At 38.2% G+C, this 23,333-nt stretch overlaps 1 protein-coding gene across 1 annotated transcript in view; it reads right to left on the reverse strand.

Annotated features, from left to right (window-relative positions):
* Positions 1-23,333, reverse strand: part of SACS (sacsin molecular chaperone) — a 62,259-nt gene that overhangs the window by 15,809 nt on the left and 23,117 nt on the right. The window contains exons 3-9 of the mRNA XM_050333167.1: positions 17,863-18,013; positions 14,943-15,030; positions 11,406-11,491; positions 8,613-8,724; positions 7,345-7,491; positions 4,611-6,093; positions 1,590-1,681 (exon numbers count right to left, since the gene is read on the reverse strand). Coding sequence (XP_050189124.1) covers positions 1,590-1,681; positions 4,611-6,093; positions 7,345-7,491; positions 8,613-8,724; positions 11,406-11,491; positions 14,943-15,030; positions 17,863-18,013 — 2,159 coding nt within the window. The remainder of the gene's footprint in view (positions 1-1,589; positions 1,682-4,610; positions 6,094-7,344; positions 7,492-8,612; positions 8,725-11,405; positions 11,492-14,942; positions 15,031-17,862; positions 18,014-23,333) is intronic.

Raw genomic sequence — 23,333 nt, forward strand, 5'->3', positions numbered from 1 at the left:
GAAAATTTAGAAGAGTAACTGTCATATTTATTTACAAAATATGATTTTCTAATCAATGACAGGCATAAAAACAAGTCATTAGAAAAAAGTCATTCAAAGAATCTGCCAGAGTAAAAGAGAGACAAAAGCAAGACCTTAAATGTGACCAAAAATCTTCCCAGTAACTGAAAAGTCTAGCTACACTTCATTGCAACTCTGAGATCAAGCCTGGAAGTGGAAGGAATGTCCTAAAAAAACTCAGTAAGGAATTGTTTTAATAACATACAGGGGTTTTTCATTTCTATCACCTCTGCTTTTTCTGTTTACAATGTATACAAGCAATTCTGATTTTCAAAGAAAGCATTTACTTTCTAATATTTTCAGACTTGTTGTCCTTCATATTCAATGAAAGTCCCAGCAGCAATTTCAGCTCTTCTATACATTTTATATTTTTTTTAATATTTACACATTTCAGTCTATGCAACAAGTAATTCTCAATCTCTTTAATGTTTTTCACAGAATCTTTGACATACTTTAAAAATTTATTGTCTTGCCTCAGAATTACCTTATTTTTGTATTATTTTTGATAACAAAGGAATGATCAAAACATGGAAAAAGGAGGAGGTTTACAACTGAACAAGAAGAATTATAAACAGAAAACATATAAAGAATTGAAGGGGAAAAAAGGTCAGAACACAGACAGAAGAAATAGAGACTGAATGACTGAAGACCATGATAAAAGATATCACGAAAAGCAAATTAAGACAATGAATTATAGTATTCTTTGTCTAGTTCTAATGTCTTCAGTCTAAAAAATAATTCTCCAGAATCAAGCAATGAAAAAAAAAAAAACAAAAAACAAAAAAACATGAGAAACAAGAATCTTTTCCTGAAAAGCACATTTTCTAGACACTGAAGAATAGCTCACCATATACTAATACTATTTAAAAGTAGGCTGAGGAGTAACTTGATTTGCAAACTGTGTTTACGTGAAAGGACTTCTGAGACTCAGGTTTCAAATTTACCAATCAAATGCATAATGAATCACAAGAGTGAAAAGGTAAATGCAGACAAACTGAGTAGAATAGATGACCAAAAAATTTAACTATGTGGGCAGTTAAACAGAGAGGTATCTTATCTACAGATGCAGCAAACTGGTTCACCAAGTCTTTTGATCATGATTGGAAGCATTTCAATAGTTGCACATTGACACAACCATAAACTATGAATTAAGACTCAGGAAACACTTAGGTATTGCAAAGGCAAATACTACAAATACAAAATAGAATTAAGACTGTCCTAAGTGGAAGAACACTATTTGAATAAAATTAGTAATCCTTGAATGCATGCTTTACTAAATGAGTGTCTATTATTTTATTGTAAATTTTCATTCTTCTTCCTTTGCTCTTTTATTCATTTATAATTTTCATTTGTGTCATTTCCAACTCAAACAATATAGTCTCTTGTATCTTACATTTTTTTTTAGATGACAAACTTATTCATGGGAAATCAATTTCAAAAGAGACATTACTTTAAACTTGGGGGTAGAGTTAGTCTGTTCAATAATTAGAAATCTGTTTGACTAGAACAGAATACAAAAGACACCTTACCCCGGCTTTTGGCAGCTTCTTTCAAAGCAGCGAGAACTTCGGGCTTCAGGTCATCAGAGAGTAGCCTTCCCTCCAAGCCAGGAAAGAGTGACCTAGCACATCATGAAAAAAAAAAAAAAAAAAAAAAAAAAAAAAAAAAAAAAAAAAAAAAAAAAGGTCCCCATACTTTAGCAAGGCATCATTTATTTATGTCACTGCATAGACATGACCAGCACGGGAATCACCACGGTAGAACAGGAACATGCAAAACAATCACTTACATATGCAGAATAGGGCTTTCACTGGGTGTTTTCTGACAAATGAAAAAGTCATACATTTAGAAGCAGAAAAAAACTAATCTTTCCAACTACTCTTCTTTCCAAAGAGGTCTAAGCAAGTTTTCTTTTCATAGAAAAACTGGGATTAGAAAACTATTTTCACCCATTTGTATTCTAACAACAACAACAACAACAATCAACAAAAAAGCTAAAATAGCACCTACCCTTCTATATATCTTAAAAAATCTGTTTGAAAATATACAAAAAAACCTAAACATAATTCTAGGATTTCACACAGATCTGTGGATTTCAAAAGATCTGCAGTCAATAGTTAAAATTATTGCACCAAGAGTCAGTCTCATCCTGCTCTTCCATCACTTTAACACTTAAAAATAAATAGTTTTTTAGGGGTTTGGTATTCCTGAAGCCAAAAATAAATATCCAATTTAATTCTGGTGGCAGATATGTTCATTAGACACATACCAACACAGAATCTTGTTCTTCCACAGTGTTAACAGAAAGAAATTTATAAGAGTTTATTTCACCTTCTTAGCAGGCTCCAAATTTAAATAAGCAAAGAGCCAATCTCCTAAATTGAAAGTGCTTTAAAACAAAAGTAATGTATCATACTTAAAATATTAGAATTAAAGGTAGTTAATATACACAAGATTAGAGGCAAATAAGCATTACTATTTCAAATTTCTGTTTTATCACAGCTAGCAAGGATATTTATGCCTGGTATAACATGCTTTTTTATCAGTTTTACATTACTAATCAGACCAAGTCCACTACCAACATAAGATGAACTGAATAAGAAATACTGGTATCATTTAAGTTAAAAAAAAAAAAAAGTATTTTATGACTAGTCTGAAGCAGGGCTCCAAATTGTTAGTCTCATCATGGGTATCTTTTCTGTATTATTATACTAGCTTAACTTCTGAAAGGAGTAACAAAGTGAAAGAACACCAAAAGATAAATCATCTCACAACAGATGCTGGAGATTTTTTTTTTTTAAAGGCACTAGAATCACAGGCTCTGAGTAGATTTAATCCCCTGACAAATAATCTGAATTATTCTGAGCAAGAAAGACTGTGGAGTTATAATTATGGGTTTAAGATTATGGAGCTCCTGAAGTAAGTCCAGCAGATGGCAATAAAGATGATTAAGGGACTGAAGTATCTCTCTGAAGATGAAAGGCTGATGGAGCTTGGCCTGTTCAGCCTTAAGAAGAGACAACTGAGAGGGGACCTCATCAATGTATACAGGTATCTGAAGGGAGGATGCCAAGAGGATGGACCCAGGCTCTTTTTGGTGGTGCCAAGGATACAGGCATTAGGACAAGATGCAACGGGCAGAAACTGATGCCCAGGAAGTACCACCTGAACATGAGGAAGAACTTCTTTACTGTGCAGGTGACCACACACTGCAGCAGATTGCCCAGAGCGGTTGTGGAATCTCCCTCACTGGAGATATTCAAGAACCATCTCGACACAATCTTGTGCAATGTGCTCTAGGATGGCCCTGCTTGAGAAGGGTGGCTGAACCATATGACCCACTGTGGTCCCTTCCAACCTTACTCACTTTGTGATTCTGTTTAGAATATAGCAGGAAAAGGGCAGAAGCAGACCTGAAAATAATCAAATTGCTCTCAAGCAACACAGTTGCCTGCATCCAACTGCTTTTCTTGAAGATTTGCTGTCTGTATATATATTCAAACTGCAATTTACATAAGGACCTCACTTGGAGCACTTTTTACCTTAATAATACCTATCTGGGCACACTCCAACCCACTTCTACTTCCTAATAAATAGTCCACAGAGCAGTAAAAGCAGCAAAACACACACCAAATGTCACATTCTCTCAAACTGAGGATTTGGAAATTAGTGGAACTCTGAGGTAAAGGAGAAGGAGGGATCGTTGTGAACACACATATAGGTAATACTTTGTAAGGAGGAACAGTAAGGCCTCTGGTGTGTCTGAGTGACTTCAAGTACTACATCTTTAGACACTACTTGGAGAATGGTCCAGACTTAACTATTTAATATCTGCATAATCCAGTACAAAAATAAAAAGCAGTAGTCATGCTTTCTCCCCAGTGACCCCTAGCTCATTTATTCCAGCTAGCCTGCTCTTTGCTATCCCATCCCCAGTGTCAGTGCAACTTTTTTGTCTAATGAAATGAGAACTTAATTGGAACACTAATGCAGCTGGGAAATAGGTAAGAAAAAAAACTAATTGGAGAGGGACTGGAAGGAACAAAAGGAGAGCAGATGTAAAAGACAAGCCCTCTTCTTTTCATCATAGTATCTGCTTAATTCCTGAAACCAGCCCTTCACTGAAATTAAGAGTGTTGTGATAAAAAAAAAAAAAAAGCCTGAAATAATCTCAAGCTTTAGGTTTAATAAAAGCTCTTATCATTACCTTATTTAACGTACTTCCAAGTATCCATGTTTCTAATCTCCTATTTATAATTCCCAGAAGAAAGCAAATTTGAAATGTATCCTGACATATTCCCTTAAAGCCTAGATCACACAATTTTTTTATAAAGTTATAATGGCAAATAGCTGTCAACCTTTTCAAAAGAGACTTATGCACACAAGCATATACATATATACAGAAAATTGAGTTCTATCTGTGCCTTATTTCATTACAATACAGGCTGCTTCATACCTTGTTTGCTGATAAGCAAATAACAGTCTGAAGCTGTTTTAACATATAAATTAAAAAAAACCAAAACCCACACTATTACAAATATTAAGCATACCTGGGATATTCCTCTGAGGTTATGTAAACTACATCCTGTTCTGACACAGATGAGGAAAAAGGAATAAAATTCCCATTCTGTAAAGGCAAAAGCTCCAATCCAATCAGTTCACTGTAGACTCCATCAGAAAGCACAAATTCTAAAAGATGAAGCTTTTCTTCAGCAGGTCCACTGTGTCCAGATTTCCTTAGCACTTGCCGTACTAGAGCAGGAGTCACTTTTTTCACAGCTTTAGCAGTAGAAATAGTAAGATGCACTGCACTAGCAATATTTGCTGGTACCTTGGCAATCTGCTTCCCTGAATTCTGGAGGTAGTTGAGAACAGACTGTGAGTACTCCAAACTCTCATCCACTTCAGAAAAGTGCACCTGCTCCACCTTTATCCACTGATTACTCACTGAGTAAATAACTGTATGCTGGAGCAGCTCTTTAAAGAGAGGTACTATAATTGGTTTCCAGGGCACCCTGATTTTGTTCTCATCAGGCCATAACCTATAAATTCTTTCAGCTGACAATGGAAAATCTGAATTCTTCTCTGTCTCCATTCGTTTGATAGCTTCCAAAATAAGGGTTGTATATGCCTTTGGCACTATATTTACCACAAGAAGATCATTCCACAAAGCTGCTGGATCTCTCCACTGATCCAGCTCTCGCCATTTGATACTCCTCCTATTGTCTGTGAGACCAAAGAAACCACTAACGTGAACAGGGAGTCCAGTTTTGCTTTCCTCACCTGGAGGCAAAGGCAAAAAACAAAATGCTCTTCCTGAAAAGTCTGCTACAGCTCCATTTTCCTCCCCATTAGTTGATAAAGACATGGCTATTCCAATAGTAGGAACAAATTTCAAGTCATCAGCTAAACAATCCAGTTCTGTACACATTCCTCGACCACCTACACAATTACATACTAACCAAGATGTTTTCTGTGCGTCCTTAACACTCTCATCTTCTACAACTATATTTACATGGTATGTCACACAAGTTATACTATTGCTTGGAACTTTCTTACAATATTGATTTATTGCAGTTCCCAGGATTTTGATAGAATTGGGTCTTTCGTGCTTCAAGGCCTTGTTCTCACTGGCAGTTACTCTAAAAACTAGCCTCTCTGTTCCATCAGCTTCCCTAACATGCAATGAAACATCTTGAACACTCTTCAAGAAAAGCAATACTGTGTCTGCGTCTGCTCTGAAGGATTCAAACAGCTCCAAAACCTTCTGTTTGTCATAAACATTGCTGCTCAGTTGAGAAGGCTGCAGACGAAGTGGGAAACGAAAAAAGGTACCAGGAAAGTTCCCATTCTTAAAGGTTTCCTTAGTGCTGCCAAACACACCAATGAACGGTGCAAACTGGTCTGTAAGTTCATTTATTTCCTTGCTATCTTCTTTTAGATTCCAACACTGGCCCGACTCATGAGGTCCGAAAAGGGTTTGATGGGGATCAAGCATTCCAATCTGGTCACCACTGAAAATGCTAGGGACATCTGTATACATAAAATCAACAATTATTAATAATCCTAAAACAACATCCTTTAAAAATACAGTCTTAAGCAACAGATTTTAAAAGAGCAAGACAAAAATGTTAGGAAACTGTGATGAACTGAGTATAATGCTCAGGGAAGTGGTGGAGTCACCATCCCTGGAGATATTTAAAAGATGGGTAGACGCAGCCTTGGTACCATTAGGCTTACAGTTGGACTCAATGGTCTTAGAGGTCTTTTCCAATCTACATGATTCTATCACTCTGATAACATAACTCAGTGCTTACTGACAGGGAAGAAACAAGCACACCCCTATTATGCAATTAAATATATAAATACTCATTCAACTATTTGAACTCTAGCAGACAGAGAGCAACAGAAAGTACAATTTCTTTCAACTCTGTACTTTTATGTTTCCAGTATTTTCAAGGAAAATGAAAACCAAATTAGTTTACTAAATACGTATTCTATTGGATTCATACCTTGCACATCTTGAAGGCTGGCAAACAGTAATCCTGTACATTTAAAAGCACAAATTCCCAGAATTATCAAACCACTGAATGTATTAATTTTATTCATGCTCAGCTAGGTAAAATATTGTTAAAAAATGTCCTGTGTCTTACCAACTCACTTTGCAACTTTAAAATGTTATTTCAGAAAAAAATTGCCTCTTATCCTGTACTATTATAACTATGTAGATTGCAAGCCTTATTTATGCTGCTTCTGTACAACAGTAAAACATTTTGGGAGAATAATAGGTTTCAAGACTGAATATTACCAGCTTGTGGAACAGTATGTACTACCTCTTTCAAGTGTAAAAGTGTATATACCTCTATTACATAATATCCTTTCTAGCACTAAATAAAAACCACTGCTTATTATACAAAAAAATTTCAGTCTAGTAAGCAGAAATTTCACACTTCTACTTACACAGCTACTCCATATTATGGGCCTCTACGAAATGAGCAGCAGTGCATAACTGAAATACCAGTGTAAAGGAATGTTCATTTCGATATAAGGGACTAAGTACATAATGATGTTACTAGAAGAAAGAATCTCCTCCAGAAACCTTCAAAATCAAAACGATACCTTACAGGATTTAAAAAAAATAAGAATGCTTCTTAAGAGAATTTAGTCAGTGATCTAATTTTAAAATGCACTATAGAGATAATATTAAATGTTTGATGAATATCTAAGGTAATTAAACTATTTAAAACTTGAACATTTTCATTTTAAAATAATTACTGAGAGTACCTGTTATATGATAAACTGAATTAAAGCCAATTCCAAATCTTCCAACTTTGAGGGGATCATCTTTCTTTCTGCTTCTTGCTATTTCCTGTATACCATGCCAGTCCTCAGGGGTGAAAATTGCATCATTGTACGCATAAAATGCTGGCCCTTTAATAAATAGGCAAGTGTTAAAGAGATGACAGAATAAAACTATTTACTGTTTAAAATTTCTAGGAAATGAATTCAGAGAACTGAGGAAGCATTTTTTTGAAGTATGCATGTGGAAATTAATTGGGGAAGTTATGACTTAAGCTGACACCGAATTATGCCTAGTAATGAAAGGGAGGTATAGAGTAGCAGCAAAAGCAAAACCAAGGAGATGGATATACCTCTGTATATGGTACTTAGATTTATATTCTGATGTGGTATTTAATTCTGGTGTCCACATTTTAAAAGAATGATTCTGAAAAACTGAACAGAAAGCAGAAAACAACAAAACTTCTGAAAGAAGCATCATGTGGTACAAGGTTTAAATTCAGTCTGTTCAGTCTTATCAAAAAGATGTCTGAAACATGTACTAATTGTAGTCTACTAATACCTCCACTTGAAGGGAATACGTGGCAAGATATAACTGTCTGTCTAGAAAGTAAGACAGACAAATTCTTATTAGAAGACATAATAAGGTTGATCAATAACTGAAAAAAAAGCCAGAAGCAAGTAGCAGTGGATTATCCATCACGGAAATCTTCAAATCATGACTGAAAGTCCTTTGGGATGATTATGCAAACTAATTTGTTTGTTAAATACATAACTGACGATTACCACAAAAAGGTATATAAGAGAATATAAAAACCTTAAAGTTACAAGAAATTGAATTTGCAGTATACAGGTAACATGGAGGAAAGAATGGTATAGGGGCGAGGGAAGAAGATAGGGAAGAAAGCAGATGGGGAAGAAAGCAGATCTGCCTGGACAATGATGAACTGTGAGGCTAGGGTCATCTTTACATTAAGAACTGGTGTGCTGGTTTGGGCTGGGATAGAATTAATATTCTTCACAGTAGCTAGAGGCTATTGTGCTGGAAACAGCATTGATAGCACAGGGCTGTTTTAGTTAACACTGAGCAAGGCTTATACTGAGCCAAAGCCCTTTCTGCTTCTCATGAGACCCAAACAGCAAGCAGGCTGGGGGTGCATAAGGAGCTGAGAGAGGACATAGCCCGGGCAGGTGACCCCAGCTTACATGCATATTGAAGAATAATGGCCAAATTGTATAAAAATTATTTTTACCCTGATATTGTGCCATGTCCTTTGACCACAAAGTTTCTGTTCCATACTGAGTTTCATCATATAAAAACCTAACCTCTGTGGCACCAGCATCTTCTGCATTCTGTATCAGTTCCTGAGGTGGAAAAAAAAAAAAAACCAAAAAAAACCAAAGTATGATGCAGTAATGCTGTACTTATTATAGCAATGGCTTTCAAACTTAAACAGTAGAAAATAAAAGCTATTACCTCAAGTGTAATTGTTTTTATGCTTTTCAACCAAAATAATTTTATTCAGTTTATCTGAACAACAGTAGGCTTCATCATAAAACAAATATTCAAATACTCTAAATGTGATTTGAATTTGGAGCTCAAATACTACACAGAAGCAGCTACAAAATTGAGAAGCTACTAAACCATTACTACCATATTATCCTGAATCAAAGCTGTACAAGTCTCAAAACAATGCATTTGTGAGAACAGAAAAAGATTTTTTTTTTTTAATTTATCAGAGTTTACTGTTAAGCCCACACAAACATCTGCACAACAACAGAAAGGCAACAAGTCATATGAAGGCAATGCACAGCGCTCTTCTTTATATCAAATGAATTACATTCAAGTTAACATTTCACGATATGAACCAACCACTGAAAAGCCACAGTGCTTCTAAAACCCTTCCAGCAAAGGGCTGCAAAACAGTTCTGAGCAGTAACTCTCTTAAGTCATGAGCCAACAGAGCAGCTCACCTGTCAAATGAAACCCACAGACTGGAAAGAGGTTTATATTAAGATTGAGTATTTGTTAAATAGTATTAATATGGGTGACAGCTATGGAAAACTGAAATGCCAGTAAACTATTTCTGTAAACACGACTATTAATAAAATATGCCTATCCAGTCCTATTTTCATCAATAGCAGACACATAAGCATGATTATAAATACCTACAGGATTACAGCTTCACACAACTTACACTGAATCATCACAGTGTTTCAGGGCTCTAGACACATAAACACACAAACACTCACTTGTGTGTATGTTTATGCATGTGTATGCAAGCTTGGCATAAGGAAGTATTTCAGCTGAATTGAAAAGCTACGTGGATATATCACATACAATGCATTTGTGAACCATAAATTTCATTTAGTTATGCATAGAAAATAAAAGACTTGATTGCAAGATGAACCTTTACTTAAAAAATGCATCAACTTGTAGCAGATGTTTCAGATTAGATTGCATTCAAACAGACTGTTGAGAGTAAAATAAGTTCACTGTTATCTAGTATCTGATTTCAAAACTAGGATAATTTCTACTTCTAGATTTAGCCATCTGATTTCTAAAGACATTATCTTATTTCTTCATGTTGCAATGAAAATCTGGATCTAAATTGTTGAGAAGGTCTGAACCCTTCACAGTTCAAATGCATCTTACAGATGCAACTAGTACTGGGAAACAATAAAAATGTAAGCACCCCTCCTATGTACAGGCACTGCTCAGACCATATCCAGAAGGCAGTCTGCCAAAATTGAAGATATACTTATCTTCAGCATTCCCACTAAACATAATCAGCTTCCAGGTCCATGGTTGCAAAGAAGACAAGACATCAGGAACTATCATGATCTATCAGCATTCGTATTTGTGTGTTTTGTATGTACGTACAGATAAATAGATATATCTGTACTAAATCCCATTAGTTAGAACCTAATATTCCCATACACTAAGGAAACAAAGTTCCTACCACCGATGTCATAAAGCATGCTGGATGAGAAGTTCTAACATCCAGCTATGAACTAATCACTCCAGATGTCCTTAAAAAAGCCAAAAAATCAAACTGCTAGTTTCAGACTTTAGCATAGGAAGCTAGGATAAAGCACACATGAATGATCTTCTACAGGTCCTAGACCTTCCCATAGAGTCACTTAATGAATTTAGAATGATCTGTATTTTTTGAGACCATAGAATCATAAAATGGTTTGGTTTGGAAGGGACCTTTGAAGATAACAGAATCATAGAATGAATCACAAAATGGCTTGTTTTTTGGAAGGGACCTAAGAAACCATCTAGTTTCAACTCCCTCACCATGGGCAAGGATGCCACCCACTAGATCGGGCCTTGAACACTTCCAGGGATGGGGCATTCACAAATTCTCTGGGCAACCTGATCCAGTGCCTCATCACCCTCATCCTAAAAATTGTCTTGCTTATTAAGTTAAAACTACCCTCTTTCAGTTTAAAACCATTGTCCTTTGTCACTACAGGCCTTGATATAAAGTCTCTCTTGTGAGTGTCCTTTGTATGTTGAAAGACCAAAACAAAGTCTCTCCAGAGCCTTCTCTTCTCCAGGCTGAACAACCCTGCCTCCCTCACCCCTTCTTCACAGGAGAGTTGCTCCAGCCATGTCTAAAGTAAAGCAAGGTAAACTCCCCTCTACCAGTTCACCATTCTTTTTACTGACACAGCTTTTAGTGCTTAAATCAATGTTGTCATTTCCAGTGTAAGAAAGCTCGCTCATGTGAAATACATCATGAAGTCTCCAATTTAATTACATCTGCATTTTATCTCATTTTTTTAAAATAAATTACAGTGGCATCTGTGACAAGAAAATTCAGAAACATTTAAAAAAAACCAAAACTAAAAACAAGCCCACACACAAAACACATAACTCACTTTGCCTTGCCCATAGAAATGAAAACATGTATCTCCTGTACTAGAAAAATGTATCTCCTAAACTGTAATGAGATACAGAAAGGTCAAGACTTGCTGGAAAGCGTTAAACTAATGATATTATGCCATGACTGCTAAAAATACCACTTGTTATATACCTTAAGAATCTGTCCTCCCTCTGGGTATCTTCTTAATATATCCTTAAGAAAATCAACAAGCGGTGGAGTTGTTTGTCCAAAACGACCTAAAACAAACAAATAACAAAAAAAAAAGTGTATTATGCTACTATATACTTAATGTCAGATTAAAAAAAAATTCTAAACAATTACTGGGAACTTAAAAATAATTTCTTTAAATTAACTCCAGGCCTGTTGCTGTAAAATCTTGCCTTTCCAAAACCAACTGTGAAAATACTACATTATAAATCTTTCTACTAAAAAAATTAAAATAGCAGTCTTGATGCTGATGGTCAACATGCTGTTTCATATCTAGATGAAATAAATTTGGGGGCCAAGCCTTTTCAACAGTTATACCACAACACCAACTTGTTCAAAGGTAGCTTGATGTTCAAAGGTAGCAATTTCTAAAGGACTACTACTTTAAATAACACAATAGTATTCCAGGGCAGCAGTGACTCTAACTTTCTTATCTCCAGTGATATTACAGCTACATACAGGCACAGAACGTTTTGGGTTTAGTGTACACTTTCTGTTCCGACACTCTGTGGGGATAGGCCTCATGCTAGCTTTGGTGTTGCCTGGAGGGATAAGAGTTCAAGCAGAATGAACATCTGCTCCAAGAGAAAGACTCTATCACAAAACGAAAGGTTCAATAGTCTTCAATTCAAACTCCAGCCTGAGACTAAAGAGCAGCTCCCTAAACCAAACTTCTAAAACATTTTCTTCAAACAAACAGTAATGATGCAATCCCCACACAGAAAGCATGTAATGATGCCCCATCTAATACTTCTTTTTAAAGTTATTAACAAGTAATCATTCTCTCTCTCTCTCTCTCTTTCCCTCCCTCCTGCATATATATGTTTATGATACACAGATTCAAACGCACACATATTATATATTCTGGAATAAAACACCAAGAAAAAAAAAAAGCAGTGTGGAGAAAAGGGGACAGATAAAGAGTTCTATCTGTTGATAAAGCATCAAGTAAAAACATCAAACATTTTGTCTTTAAAATTTTCTTATGTCACTCTTTAAGGTACCTTAATAGCATCAACTGAAAAAAAAAATGCAAGAAATTGCAACTCACAGATGAAAGTGCGTGAAGTATTTTATAACCTTTGCTATTTTTACAGTATACAGAATTATATGGAAGGCACCATGCAATATGCAAACTTCCAAAATAAGGTGAACTGATAAACAGTAGGAAAGTTCAAGTGTTTCTTTTCCTAGGAGAAATTATCTAAAATCAAGAAACTTCTCTAAATCTAAGCTGGGTAGGCTTGAAGCATTTAAACAACACATTTCACCACGGGAACCACACAAACAGATAAGTAATTTTCAAGTGATAGGGCTGAACATAGACTTCATTCTCTGTTGAGTCTAAGAGCAGAGTTGCTCTATGCATGTTTACAACAATTACTCTGGCTAGAGATCATGATTTACTTCATGCAATCAAAGGCTGAATTGATTTTTCTTGAATATTAGAACTAGTTGTATTTAACACAAAACTAGTTCCACAAATTTGAATGAGAAACTCTCTCTGCCATAAGGACAGCCAAGCACTGGAACAGGAGCCTGGAGAATTTGTGCTGTCTCCATCCTTTGAGGCTTTCCAAACTCAACCAGATCAATTCTCAAGCAACCCCGTCTGACCTCAGAGAAGATCCTGCTTTGAGCATAAGGCTGGAGTAGAGACCTCCTGATGTCCCTTCCAACATGAATTATTCTGTCATCATATGAAAAGATTATGTATTATTTGATAGTCAACAGTGATGAATGAACACAAAGGGGACATGGGTGATCTTCAGAGTACTTCAGCAACCAGTGTGCTTGGCTGTCGGGAGTGGACCAGCAGAGGCCTACAAAGAATGGAGACAGATACAGAAAGGCTACGAAGAAACCTCGGAGGAAGAAATCGATCTAGAGGTGCTCCAACTGCAGGAAGCGCCTGAGATCCAGCGATAAGACGCCGCTTCCACAGACCCCTGCAGAATTCCCCTATCTGTGCCCCCCTCACCATTCCTTCCCCTCCTTCCCTAACTCCCAAATCTCCCTATATGGCTGGACATATCCCTGCAGCCAATCCCTACATTTTCCCTTATCTCTGACCCTCAGGATTCGTGCCCCTGGCAAGAATCCCACCCTTGTTCGAGACCCTTCTATGTACCCTCTATATAAACTGAAACCTTGTTTTAATAAAGAGCCATTTTGTGAGTCACCTATCTGGGGACTCGTTTCCTATGCAAGATGTGCGCTAGGGTCGATCACGGGGCCGAACCCCACCCGTGATACTTGGCCCTACTGACCATGCACTTCCAAGTTAGAAATTTAGGGCCTTTCTTGATTCATCTGCTGTAGGAAAAAATCTCTGAACTGAAAGACTCCAAAATAAACACAAAAGGTTGATACTAAAGCCTCCAGATCTCTTAAATTGACTTAGATTAGAATTGAGGACCAGAAAAAGTTAAGCACTTTATCTAGACATAGACTGCTTATCCACTTAGAAAATCTCACAGCCAAATACTCCATTCATAGGCATAAAAAACAGCAACAATTTTTCTTTCCCATGAAAAATTTCTTAGGGCTACTGAACTATATTCTCCATATATTTGCATGGCAAAAAACAGCTCTGAGCAGAAAATAAAACTCTTAGTCTATCACAGCCTACACACAGCAAAACATTTTCAGAGCAAACAGTTGAGAATGACAGAAAGAAAAATGTTTGATGTCATAGAACCATGAAGTCCATTGTCATAGGTGTTTTCTAATCACTTCAGTTTCTCAAAGAATGTAAACATGAACTTCTGGGTAATATACAAACTTCCCTCTGCTACTAGAAAACCATAATCCAGTACATTCATGGCTTGTACAGGCTAAGAAATACAACATTTTCTGACACAAAGTAAAATACCTGCATGAAAAGAAGGGTTTCCTTCTTCATCCTACCATCCCATTAGCATTTAATGCATTGCCTTACAATAAAGTTATTGTTAAAAGAATAGTAATGCTAGTAATCAAGTTAAATAATCATGACAGATTTTAATTAGAGGATTTCTGAAGATAATCAGGTAACAAGATACCATACAAACAGATACACCAGCAAGGTTTTTTAAAAAAGTGTAACTAAACATGCAGAATCAAAAGAAAAATATATAATCAAAAAGAAAAAAATTAAAACTACAGAAGAAATCAAGAGCTTTTTTACATGGTGGTTAATGAAAAGATATACTTTCAGTACCTCTTTTGCTTTCAAGTATTCAGTTTATGTTATATAAGGCAGCTGGTACACTACTGAAAGGCAAATCTGATTGATTCCAAAGGATGGCAATTATCTAAATTCTACACATTACAAAGAAAAAAATTAAACACTGATGCACTTATAAAGAGAAGCTTAATTTTCTTGGAGCAGAAAAATAATCTCTTCCCATTTAAAGGAGACAAAAACTTCCATTAATTCCATATTGCGTTAGAAAATGCTTTGAGCTTTCAGTTTATAAACACAAATATTTTCCATACCTCCTCCTTTCAACCCTTTTGACTGAAGCTTCAGAAAAATTTGATTTTGAGACTTCTGAAGATCCACAATCTTGATACCATCAGACAACTGAAATAAAAATTAAGACATAACTTGACCAGAAGTTTCAGTTTGTTAGTAACAGGACCAAAACAAATTAAGTGGGAAAAAATGCCTACAGAAGTATACTAAGAGCAAGCCATCACCTCCTGTTTCTACATTTGAAAAGTTTTGTGTTCTGGGAAGTTCTGGAAGCATATAACTAAAGCAGTTATTGTTCTAAGGTGCATGCCCATAAAGAAAATAAACAGATACAGGAAGTACATAGTTTGGGTACTTCAGAAGTACATATGGTTATGCAATTTCATAGGGGTTTTAAACTAAGCAGTATCAGCTCAAAGCACCTGGCAATACACGATGTCTAGAGACAAAAGTATGTCACAGAAACACCCATGAAGAATTCGACATCCCCATGTCCCCATTACCTCTACGTGCAGACCTATCACAGAATGGTTAAGGTTTGAAGGGACCACTGAAAGTCACCTCATCCAGCGTCAAAACAGACTCACCAGAAACATCACAAAGAAATTGAGGCAAACTAAGCAACACATTCCTTAGCAGCCACTGGGGAAACTACTTAGTAATCATAGCACATAATGGTTTTGTTGCAATTCTAGTTTTGTATCATGTATGTACCAGTCATATACAAAGTGTTGCTAAAATAGTTGTATATGACATATGTGACCCTGCATGCCACAACAACAAATGCACAATTAGAAGCTGTACTGTGCAAATTAGAAATTGAACCAATTCTTATTGGTTTCCATTTATAACAAACTATATTAAAAATTTTATTATGTGAAATTATATTATATTAGTTTCAGTTTATAGCAAAGTTCAGGACTACCACCTCACTTCGATGGGTAAAAGCAAACAACTAGAAAGCAGTTGGTGTTTACACAGATGTAGATGCTTACAATCCAAATGTATTTAATAAGCAGAAGACAGTCCTAGTGCACAGTATGTAATCATTATTTAACAAGACTACCAAGAAAAGAAATTTTATTCTTTTTTATTTACACAGATTTTAAATAGTGGTTACAACAACAGTGTGTTTATTGTAAGTTTCTATAGAAATGTTGTACTTGTGCTAATCTTGTCTCAAGACATAAAATAGCTGACACTGGGTATACAAGCTACTCAGGACTCATTAAAATAAAAAACAATCCCACAGAATGCTGTAACCCACCACCAAGCATTAAAGGGATAGAGTAACAAAATCTTCTTGGGAACAATTTTTGTACCAAATTACCAGCAGACACTAGGACATTGGACAGATTAAAATTAATAGTTTAATACTGCAAGGAACTATGAGAGAAAGAGATACTGGATTTTACTTAATATCTGCAAATTGCACATAGTAGTTTCAATGCAAAAAAAAGATTTACTGATGATTATTCTACTACTCAGAAGTTTAAAAAATAATTTGATCCCAATAAACAGGAGTCAAAAAGTTTACACAGGATTTTTGAATTTGCTACTGTACAGACCACATATTCCCATATATATTCTAGTTTATTATTTTTTAAAAAATCAGAATAGCTATTACAGTCTGCTTACTGACTGTTCCCTGTAAAAGATAAGTTTTCTGTGCCAGTCAGATCTTCACTTCCAGACAAATTTTAGAAATTGATACAGAGTTCTTCCTCCAAAAACAGGAAGGTCTGGAGAGAACAAAATCAAGGACAAACAAAACCAGGCAAGAAAACAAAAGATAAACTACACAGGCAGTTTATTTCAAACCTGAGCCCTCAAAGACTACTTGTGTTCCCCATGTAGGTTCTTAAAAGCTTCCTGAGCAATACAACTAACACCTCTATCCTTCCTTGTATCATAGAATGGTTCAGGTTGAAACAGGACCCTTGAAGATCATGTAGTCCAGTACTGCAACCCCCCACCACCAGGAACTATATCAGATCTCTCAAAGCTCCATCCAACCTGATCTTGAACATTTCCAATTATGAGGCATCCACAGCTTCTCCAGGCAGCCTGATTCAGTGTTTCATCACCCTAATCCTACAAAATTTCTTCCTCATGCTCCATCTAAACCTACCCTCTTCCAATTGAAAACCATTGCCCCCTGTCCTGTCACTACAGGTTTTGGTATAAAGCCTCTCTCCATCTTTCTTATAAGCGCCCTTTATATACTGAAAGGCCACCCTCTCTTCTTTATGAATCTGCAAGTCTCCTTACCCTATTTGGCAGTAATTTCCAACCTTCTCTATCTCCCTTTCTTGCCTCTACTCATCCCATCCCACTGAAATCTCCAAGTTCCCACTTCCCAAGTGCATGGCTAGAAGTAGTACTGAAACACTGACACCAGGCTGATGCCTTCAACAGAACAAGGCCGTTCATTCCTTCATTCATTCGACTCTCCTTCCTGTACCCAGACCACAACATTTAACTTGCCAGTTTCCTCTCACGGTGATGTCAGCTCTGCTCTTGAAACTGGCCCCACTGACAGGAAAGCAGAACAAGCACATCAGCACGCTCTCAGGTGAAATTTCTGCTCTCCCTAACAGCAGCTCCTTTCCCCCAAAGAAATTAGGATAAAACACGTGGATAATGTCAGAGAGGAAAAAAACAAAAACAAACAACAAAACAACAAACAAACAAACAAACAAAAACAAAAGACATAAAAGCAAGCCGGCACCATCAAGAGCGGTGAGAGGGTCGGCCGCTTCTTCAGTCGACATCCTTGCTTCCCGCGAAGAGACCCGCACAGGCTGCTCTGCCCACGCACCAGAGGCCCCGGCACGGCACCGGCAGCAGCCGGGCGGGCACTTCCCGCAGCACGGCGGTGCGAGAGGCGCCGCAGCCGCGGAGCTGGTGCCGCCCGCCCCCGCCGCGCCCCGCGCTCACCTCTCTGCCGCGGTGCCACAGCCGCTGCTCGGCGGGCGGCAGCCCGGCCTCCGCGTCGATCCTCCGCTTCACGTCCCCCACGGCCGCGGACGGCGGCAGCTCGAAGGTCCTGCAGCCCAGGCAGTCATGGAGGATGGTCACCCGGGCCAGCCTGCGGCAACACGACACACACCAGCTGAGAAAGGGGCCCCTGGCGCCGCCCGCCCGCCTGCCTTCCCTTCGGGTACCCCGGAGGCCCGAGACGGGCGCCGGAGCTCGCGGGGTGCAGGGATGGGCTGGCGAGTGCCCGCCCCGCGCTCCGGGAGGGAGCAGCGGAGCGGCTCCCACAGCCTCCCCGCCCGGCCCGGCCCGGCCCGCACTCACATCCCGCACTCACATCCCGCCACCGCCGCACACAAAGGACCGTTACCCGCCGCCGCTCCCCGCACGGGGAAGGGGTGGGGCCCGCACGGCGGCGACAGGCAGGGACGGACCCGCCCGGAGCTCCGCGCCGCGGAGGAGGCGGGTGGAGGGAGGCGGGAGCGGGTGGAAGTGCCGCCCCGAGAGCCCCGGGGGTGGGTGCGGAGGTGCGGAAGGCCCTGCAGGAGGGGTTTCCCGGCTCGGCGGCGCTGCGGGAAGCTCCCCGCGGCACGGTGCGCCCCAGGGCCCTCGGGCGACAAAAGCTCGAGGGTTGGACTCGATGATCTCAGAGGTCCTTTCCAACCCGTCTCATTCTGTGATTCTATGATTCTATGAAAGGCTGCAGTTTTGCATGGGGCGCTGCTGCAGTCGCATCCCTCTTTCGGAAGGGAAGCACGATGGTGTTTCACGTAATTCCCAGCTTTCTGGCACCACTGCATGGAGCACAAGAATTTACAGCTGATAACCCTCATCAAGGAGGCAAAACGCCGAAGTAAACATACTTTTTCTGCTCTCTGTCGGAGAGCCTGTCACAGGACATACGCCCTGCCCTAATCTCACAGGGCGTATGGTAAGTCATATCATTCAAGATTTAAGGACCGAACTCTCATTCCTAAAAACTGAGCCTAAGTCTGCCTGTGAACCCAATGAGTTAAGGGAGCACTTTGGGAAACTTGTAGAGTGGGGCAGCAGAAACACCACGGTTCACTGTGTACAAAATTCCATGGTTGAGATCATGGGTTGTGCATCAGTGATGGGCTGAACAGCAGCCCTGCTTCAAAGGAGCTGGGGGATACCAGGCTGAGTGCGAGGCAACAGTATGCTGCCTCTGGAAGAATGACCTGCAGATCAAGGAAAGTGAGCCTCTGCTTAGTGCTGATGAGGCTGGATCTTGGATATTGTGACCAGAATGTGGTGGTTTGGGCTTACTCAGTTCCAGAATCCAGACAGAGGACTACTAACATGGTCAGGGGGCCAGCATGTGACCTACAAGGAGGATATGGGGGAAGCTGGGCTGGTTTAGTCCAGTGAGAAGAATAAAATACCATATGGTAACATCCTTCATATGCCTGAAGGGCAGTTACAAAGGCAGTGGAACTAAATTCTTCTTAGTACCTCAAGACTAACAAAGGGCAATGGCAACAAACTGTAGCTTGGGAGGTTCACAAAGAGCAGAAAAAATCCTGCCACTTAAAGAGGAGCTCAGGACTGGCATGAGTTGTCTAGAAGCACTCTTCAATGGGATACTTGAAGGCTTAGCCGTGACTGACCTGAAATAATATTTGTGATCCTCCTGCTTTGAGCAAAAAAATGGACTACAGACCTACAGCCAGCAGTTCCATTTCATTCCAACAGGTCCTCAATTTCAGTCCCTAACTAAACTAAAACATTTATGACTTTACTAAGTGACAGTGAGTTAAAACTGCTGCTTGGCAGCCAAAAGTAGCAAAATTTCTGTGGAAGGGGGGAAAGACAGAATGAACATGTTTTCAGAAAGTGTATCAAGCTAAGAAAAAAAATGAAGGAAGCTTAAAAAAACCACAAAAGACAGGTGGATCAGGATCCAATACACTATCTAAGTCTACAGTTCTTCCAATGCTGCAACATCTGATTTCATTGATCAGCAATATTTGCATATCGAATTCTACAGTATTATATGAAAATGTTAGAAATTTTGTGGGCCTGATCCTGCTTTCACCAGAAATAACACAAAAACTATTTAACACAAACAAGAGGGTTTTAAATTTTTGCTTTTGTTTAGGACTTTGTTCATTTTTCTATCATTTCATGGTTTTAAGTTTCCATTTTGTTACATCCCCTTCAGTTTGTTATCACAGAATTTTTCATACCAAAGGAATGAGAAGGCTGCCTTCTAATCTCTTAATGTTTATCTTTTTATGTCTTGATACCTGCAGAAGGGTGTTGCACAGACGTGGATGACTGGGCAAGATGGAAGGAGTTGAAACCAAATGCAGTTCCATCCCTATCAGCTACTAAAATAGTCTCCAGACCAGTTGTGAAACACCAAGGCACACTGGCCTCTTCTCTGCATGGGATCGCAGGAGCGATTTATCATTTAATGAAGCATGAACTACGGTTTGAATGGGACCCAGGAGGGAAACAGAGCTATCTCAACTGACAGCCACCTCTCTATGAGAAACTTCTCAAATGGTGGGACACATTCATGGGCACAGATAATCCTGCTATCAGTGAGAGGTTGAAGCTATCCAATCTATGTTATATCACATGATAAGACAATACTCACAAATTATGTCCTATGATGACTTAACACTAATACTGGAGGAAAAATATCTGTGTATTAATACTGGAGGAAAAAATCTGTGTACCGCAGATTCTAACTAAGATGTGATCTCTGCAGTAGAGGGGAAAGGGTTGAAAAGAACTGGTGATACAGAACTGGAGGTTTAAGGTTCTGGGCAAAGGTGTTGTACTCCCAAGCTATTGGAAAATAGCCACACCTGTTCTGCTCATAAATCTGACCCCTTGTTACAAGGGAGACTGTTTCACACTGTCAGGATTGAATGCCCATTTCCATTTACTGTGAGACGTATTTCATTTGTCTCTCCTTTATTGCATATTTTTTATTCTGTTTTTACTTTTTAATTTCTGTCTTTGGTCTGTAATTTTTTCTGTCCATCCAGATGGAAGCAAGATGTTCCTCCTCTTAATACCACTGTATTAAAAAAATAAGAATGACTAGGACATGTGTTCCGAAGTTGCCCTTTGACCATCTACACTGTTTAATTGTTGTCATGCTCCTTGGCACACTTTTGACCTGTAACCACTATCAGTCTTAAGGAAAATGGTCAGGCAAGGCTCATAAACCAGGGACAACTCTCCACAAGCAGAACAGACAAGGACATTTTGGTTTAGGGCTAAAGATTGTTAAGACTTTTAGACATGCTGTGTCCCTATAGATGCACTATGCCCCTTACCCTTAGAATTCTGGTCCCTTCCCTGGTGTCCTATCCCATTTTATTTATTGTCTAGATGTTGCTGTTGATGATAGCAAGACTCCTACTGGTTTCAGTGATGACAGAATTTCAAATTACCAATTTCATGGAATTGTCTCCTAACAAAAGCATTTGTTGATTTCAGTAACAAAGATAAGGAAAGCAAACACCAATACTGATACCAGATCCAAAGAATGGGGGCAAATGAGCTCTTCTCAAAGTCTACCAAAAAAAGAGAGTAGAAGTATTCCAGGTACAGTTCCAGTAGAAACCTGTTTGCAGAAACTTAACTGGAATTTAAAGCCAATACTTAATTACAATGTTGATTTCTATCAGTATCATCCTGGCCATTCATCTGTCAAGAAAAGTAGGATATAGATCTCTTTCTTATTACAGAGTGATTTATACATATCCTGTTATCTATTACCAAAGTCTGTCTTTTTTCAGCTTACGACAGCGATCTTTATAAACCTTATTTTTTTCCTGATATCTAAATAAAAATAAACTAGAAAGGTGACTATATAAAAGTTATTCTGTTTGACCAAAAAAAGAGTACGTGTTCCAGTTTGCAGATTCTTGCAATAAAAACAAACATAAAAATCAAACCAAACCAAACCAAAACCAATGTGTTGTTTTTTTTTTTTTTAATCTCACTTATCCATTTGGAAAACATGGAAGCTGAGTAATCTTAGTGCAGTTTAGAGGTATTTGTTATGCATATAACAGATTTGCTATGCATACAATGATTTATGCAAAGTATGCAAATAATGATTTGTGTGGCAAAGCTAAAAAAAAAATTCATTTGACCTTATCAATTAGGAATTTTGAAGGCATGGAAATTAGAAAAAAATTCCCAACTTTTAAATACATAAAGATTGGGACTGATTTGATAACCTTTTAATGATATATGGAAATTCCTATAGTAACATTTTTATACCCACTTTTCCAAGCAGAACAGCATTTATATTTAAAAATATATATGGAAAATTCTCCTGAGGCTGTAAACAAAAGTTCTGTTTGATTCAGAATGAAGTCATATAACTTGTAAAGTAAGGGCATGGAATAAAAAAAACAAACTGTAAGAGTCTCTGCAGTATTAGAGTACTTTTATAAAATGAAATAAAAGCCATTTTCATAGTGACATTTCCTTAAAAACAGAAAATTCTGTGTTGCAGGGTCACTTCATCTTTCCAATTGTTTAAAATAAGCCTGCAGTGGTAGAAAAAATGGATGCAAGTCCCTTCCTTCCATGTCGGTGTGCTTAGAAAGATGGAATGGAGCCTGCAAAAAGGGGTGTGGGGTGATAAGAAACAAACATGCCTTGGTCAGTAGTGCCAGAGGAAACCCGCTGCAACAGAGCGGCTTCCAGCACAGCAAGTAGCGTTCTGCAGTGCTGGCAGCAAGTAGCAGTGACTCAACAACTACATCTAGATTTGAGACAGTGCACACCAAACATGAAAGCAAAATGTTCCATGACACAGCAAGCACTCGCCTTCATTCTTAAATCAATTCCTTAAGTGTTAATAACAGATGCTTTAACCATTACGTTGTATATATTTCTCAGCAGTCAAAAGTCACAGATCGCATTTTTCTGTAGTCACTGCCAGCATCTTACTCTGTCCGTGCTTACTAATGCCTTTTCAAGAAGTTGGAGAGTAAACCTACCATTTGTTGATGACACATGTGCTAGTCATTGTTAAGCCACCCCTTACCAGACAGTTTCTGTTTTATTCAAATAGCTCCATTAGCAGAAAAGAAGTAAATTTTTTCTTTAAAAAATTCACTGAAATAGCTAGGGTCCTATTTCACTGAAATACCTAGTACAAATGACCAAAAAAAAAGAAAAAAAGAAAAAAAGAAAAAAAAAAAAGACCAGCAAACAAAGAAACCCACAAAAAACTCTGGCCTGTGAAGTGTTTGATTCAAACAAAGTTTCTAGGGTTCTTCTCTAAAATTTATTGCACAAATTAAGTAATTTGATGAAACTGTTTTATTTTAGATGGTTGCATTGAGTTTGAATCTGCATTCTGCAGATTTTTACTCTGCACTCCTCATGTCAAACCTTTATTGGCAGCTTCTAAGCAAAATATCTGTTAA

The sequence above is a fragment of the Myiozetetes cayanensis genome, unplaced genomic scaffold, assembly GCF_022539395.1.
Source record: "Myiozetetes cayanensis isolate MyiCay16 unplaced genomic scaffold, myiCay2020 scf5-8, whole genome shotgun sequence".
NCBI lineage: Eukaryota > Metazoa > Chordata > Aves > Passeriformes > Tyrannidae > Myiozetetes > Myiozetetes cayanensis.